This window comes from Siphateles boraxobius, unplaced genomic scaffold, assembly GCF_051911475.1.
Source record: "Siphateles boraxobius isolate OS27281-9 unplaced genomic scaffold, OSU_SipBor_1 228, whole genome shotgun sequence".
In the NCBI taxonomy this organism is placed as follows: Eukaryota; Metazoa; Chordata; class Actinopteri; order Cypriniformes; family Leuciscidae; genus Siphateles; species Siphateles boraxobius.
This window is the reverse complement of record NW_027508842.1, coordinates 137,501-142,500: the sequence shown is the minus strand read 5'-3', so window position 1 is coordinate 142,500 and position 5,000 is coordinate 137,501. Positions and strand designations below refer to the sequence as shown.

The window sequence follows — 5,000 nt, the reverse complement described above, 5'->3', positions numbered from 1 at the left end:
GTTTCCCGCTCTGACCCTTCCTTCTCTAATTGGATGGATCTCGTAGAGCAAAGGATTGTGGGTTAGAAGCAGCGAATGCAAATGGCGGAGTGTGTTTACAGGGAATAAACTCTCAGCTTCTCCCTAGACCAGCAGAAATTATTCATGAAATACAATCAGGCTAAACACACACACACACACACTCTTGATTGACATCAGTCCCCCGACAGCGCGGCTCCGTCTGATTGGCTGAGCAGTGTTTGGTGTTTGTGACCTACATATCCTCATGTTTATTAGGGATATTCTCCAGAGCTTCATTATTATCTTCCCTCAGTCTGTCCTTCAGCTTTAGTTCCTCTCTCTGTGAGTGTGTTTGATGTTTCCTTATTTTCTCCTGTTTTCCTTTATAAACCGCTGTTTCATGTGTGTGTCCGTTTGCCTGTTCAATCCCGTATTCCTCCTCTTCCTCACTGTGTTTGTCTGGTTTAGAGATTGTTTTCAGGAGGATCTCGTATGTGTGTCATCGTCCTCTGGCTGTGGGAAATGAATTATAAAATAGAGCTGTCACACTGATCTCGCGGCCCGTGGCTCTTTCTTAAATAAATCATGTTAATGACTGTGACTGACGGTGAACAGAGAGAGTTTATCTGTGGATTAAAGCGGTGGTTGATTATGATTTCATTTATTTAACTTTAGTTAGTGTGTAATGTTGCTGTTTGAGCATAAACAACATCTGCAAAGCTACAACACTCAAAGTTCAAAGCAAAGGGAGAGATTTGCTTTTACAGAAATCACTTTTTAAGGACTACAACTAACGGCTGGTAGAGACTACACAACATTCCTCCCGGGTTAGTGACATCATAGACCCTAAGATTTACATAAACCCCGCCCCCGGGAACGCTATTTATAGATTATCATGACAGAATATGCTAATCAGTGACCAGAAGATAGTTAACTCCACATCAGCAACATAAATTCATCAACTAACCGTTCAGAAATGTCTTGTTGCTTCTACATGTTTGATTCTTGAGTGTCTCCATCTTTGCCCGACACACTGTGTGAGGTAATCTGAGCTTGTTGTGTAGTTGTTGGACTGATAGTATTTGGGTCGGGTTAGTTTAGGTTTTCATTGCAGCAACTGGTTTATTTTCTTGTCTCCGTTTGATGAAATAGTTCAGTTTCAGGTCAGGTAGTTGTGAGTTTAATTGGGATTTATTCTGATTATGATCAGCCCACTGTAAATTATCCGGCTTATTACACAGATACTTATCAAATAAATCAATCAGTGGACATGAAATATTGATTAGAGCATGAAAGATGTTATCATGTGTGGAGAAACTGAAAGAAGCACAGCTGTGTTTAACTAGTGTTACTGTTAGAGTGTGTGTGTGTGTGTGTGTGTGTGTGTGTGTGTGTGTGTGTGTGTGTGTGTGTGTGTGTGTGTGTGTGTGTGTGTGTGTGTGTGTGTGTGTGTGTGTGTCTGTGTGTGTCTGTGTGTGTGTGTCTGTGTGTGTCTGTGTGTAAGATGTTAGTGATTGTCAAGTCAATTCAAGTCACCTTTATTTATATAGCGCTTTTTACAATGCAGAGTGTTTTAAAGCAGCTTTACAGAGATAACAGAAAAATAATGTTGCAATAATATTGTTAGATATAAAATGTCCACAACTAAGCAAGCCAAAAGCCAAAGGCGACAGTGAAGGAACTAAAACTCCATCAGTGACAGAATAGAGAAAGATTCTTCCTCTCCTATAGCATTTTTCCTCAGTGAGACTACACTGCACTGTCTGATGCGATACTGTAGTAGACGGTTAGATAGTTATAATTTTCTCACTGATATTATCAATCTTATAAGTAAAGAAGTTCATAAAGTCATTACTGCTGTGCTGCTTGGAAACGTCTGGGCTTGAAGCTTTATTTTTCGTTAGTTTAGCCACTTTTTGAAATAAATACCTCGGGTTTTGTTTATTTTCTTCTAATTGGGTTGAAAAATAAGCAGATCTAGAAGTTTTTAAGATCTCTCTGTATGAAATCATGCTCTCCTTCCAATAAATGCGAAATACCTCAAGTTTTGTTTTCTTCCAGTTTCGCTCCATTTTTCTGGCTGCTCTCTTTAGGGCCTGAGTGTGTGTGTGTGTGTGTGTGTGTGTGTGTGTGTGTGTGTGTGTGTGTGTGTGTGTGTGTGTGTGTGTGTGTGTGTGTGTGTGTGTGTGTGTGTGTGTGTGTGTGTGTGTGTGTGTGTGTGTGAGTGTGTGTGTGTGTGTGTGTGTGTGTGTGTGTGTGTGTGTGTGTGTGTGTGTGTGTGTGTGTGTGTGTGTGTGTGTGTGTGTGAGTGAGTGTGCTTGTACCACGGCGTTGGAATATTTTTCTTTAATCTTCTTTAAGCGCAACGGAGCAACTGTGTCTAAAGTGCTGGAAAAGAGAGAGTTAAAAGTTTGTCGCAATATCGAGTTCTTCTACACAATCTGGGATGCTGAGATGATGAAACTGATGAGGAAGATTTTTAATAAAGCAATCTTTAGTGGCAGAAGTGTCTAACATATTTGTAACACGGAGTCGGCTTTGCATCCTTAGAAAAATGAAGTTTACACGAGACTAGATAATGATCTGAGATGTCATCACTATGATGCAGAATTTCAACAGCATCAACATTGGGCGGCAGTGGCTCAGTGGTTCATGTAGGTTGTCTACAAACCGGAAGGTTGGTGGTTCCATCCCCGGTTCCCCCTGACCAAGTGTTGAGGTGTCCATGAGCAAGACTCCTAGCCTCAGCTGCTCACACACACACACACACACACACACACACGCTGCTCCCGACCAGCTGGTGGCTCCTTGCATGGCTGACACCGTCGTCGGTGTATGAATGAGTGAGTGAATTGGTGAATGTGAGGCAATATGTAAAGCGCTTTGGTGGCCATTGGTCTGTGAAACTGCTTTATAAATGCAGTCCATTTACCATTGTTTCCATGTGATAATATTAGATCTAGAGTATGATTACGACAATGAGTAGGTCCTGACACGTGTCGTCTAACTCCAATAGAGTTAAGAATGTCTTTAAATGAAATGAAAATGCCAATCCCAATGCATCTTTTTCGTTATCTACATGTATATTAAAATCACCAACAATTAGTGCTTTATCTGCAGCCAGTACTGACTCTGATAGAAAATCAGCAAATTCTTTGATAAAGTCTGAATGGTGTCCTGGTGGCCTGTATACAGTAGCCAGCACAAATCTCAAACGTGATTTATCATTTACACTAGATAGTGTTACATTAAGCACCAACACTTCAAAAGAATTATATTAAAAACAAGACTTCTCAGTAATTCTGCGTGCGTGCGTGCGTGCGTGTGTGTGAGAGATGTTAATGTGTGTGTGCTCATTAGGTCTCCTCACCACTCCTCCTGCTGATCCGCTGGTTCGGGGTCGAATGGTGAAAGCGAAGGATCCGCTGACCCATGGTGATGATGATGATGATGATCAGAGAGACTCGTTAGTGTCGGTGTCATCAGAGACTCAGCAGAAGAGTGCCGGTAAGCCTTGGAACGATCCTGTGTGTGTGTGGAGGAGATGAGATCCTGCTTCCAGCTGAGCGTCACACACTCGCTCTTCATCATCGTCTTCATCGTCGTAACACTCGTACAGTGGCTCCGTCACACACACTTGCTCTTCATCGTTGTAACACTCGTACAGCGGCTCCGTCACACACACTTGCTCTTCGTTGTTGTAACACTCGAACAGTGGCTCCGTCACACACACTTGCTCTTCATCGTTGTAACACTCGTACAGCGGCTCCGTCACACACACTTGCTCTTCGTCGTTGTAACACTCGAACAGTGGCTCCGTCACACACACTTGCTCTTCATCGTTGTAACACTCGTACAGCGGCTCCGTCACACACACTCGTAGACCACTGACACACATGAAGCTGCGAGAGATTAAACATATACAATCCTGCTCATTATCAGTACAAACAACTGTCTAAGGAAACATGCTCTACTTTCCTCAATATTGTGGTGGTTACACTTTACAATAAAGTTCCATTGTAACAATAATAATAAATAATAATACGTTTATATTTTATATAGCGCCTTTCTACAAACTCAAGGTCGCTTTACAATATGATACAAATAAACCTGACAGTAGACAAAGAAACAATACAGATTAACTGAATAGGTAACATAATTAAACTTAAAAGATGAACATGACAAGAGTCAGATCATAAAGTCCGGGATCAGAGAAACAAGAAGCAATAGATATGTTTTAGGGTGGGTTTAGAAATCATGCGGACTAGTGAGTAAGTATGGATGAGATCAGATATATGGGGGGGGGGGGGGGGGGGGTGGAGTGCTTTGAATGTGATAACGAGTATCTTGTATTGAATATGAAAGCGACCGGTAGCCGATGGAGTCTGTGAAGGAAAGGAGTAATGTGGCAAGTGAGGACTCTAGCTGCCGACTTCTGAACATATTGGATCTTATTTATTGATGTATTGGGTAAACCATAGAAAAGAGAATTACAGTTGTCAAGCCGTGAAGTGATGAAAGTGTGAACTCGGGTCACTTGCATATTTGGTATTTAAAAATAGACGTAAGCGTGCAATATTACGAAGCTGAAAGAAGGAAGACTTAGAGAGCGAGGAAATGAGGAGAGGAGTCAACGATTATGTCAACATTGTCAACACAGAAACGTGATGTAATTTAAAGGTGAACCAATAAGAAGTAGATCAGTTTTATCAGTGTATAGTTCGAGAAAATTACTGGTCATCCAATCATTTCTTGCATCAATACAAGCTGAAATGGAGTTTGTGGGGAGAGGATCATTGTGTTGAGAACGGATGTAAAGTTGAGTTGAAGTTAAAGCCATGATGTGAGCTAATGGAAGCATGTAGAGGATGAAGAGAAGAGGCCCGAGAACAGAGCCCTGGGGAACACCGTGTGTAGTGGACTTAGCATGGCGGATAGAGACGTAATGCCAGAAATCCCAAGACCAGAGAGTCATGAGATGAGAATACTGTGAGAGATTG

The 5,000-nt window shown here is 41.8% G+C and overlaps 1 protein-coding gene across 6 annotated transcripts in view; it reads left to right on the top strand.

Moving 5' to 3' along the window:
* The window catches only part of sema6a (sema domain, transmembrane domain (TM), and cytoplasmic domain, (semaphorin) 6A), a 93,261-nt gene that overhangs the window by 73,851 nt on the left and 14,410 nt on the right, over positions 1-5,000 (top strand). For 4 of the 6 annotated variants that reach the window (XM_077240394.1, XM_077240392.1, XM_077240395.1 and 1 more), the window contains one exon: positions 3,361-3,507. The exons of the other annotated variants lie outside the window; for them this stretch is intronic. In XM_077240394.1, the coding sequence (XP_077096509.1) occupies positions 3,361-3,507 (147 nt within the window). The remainder of the gene's footprint in view (positions 1-3,360; positions 3,508-5,000) is intronic. 6 annotated transcript variants of the gene reach the window in all.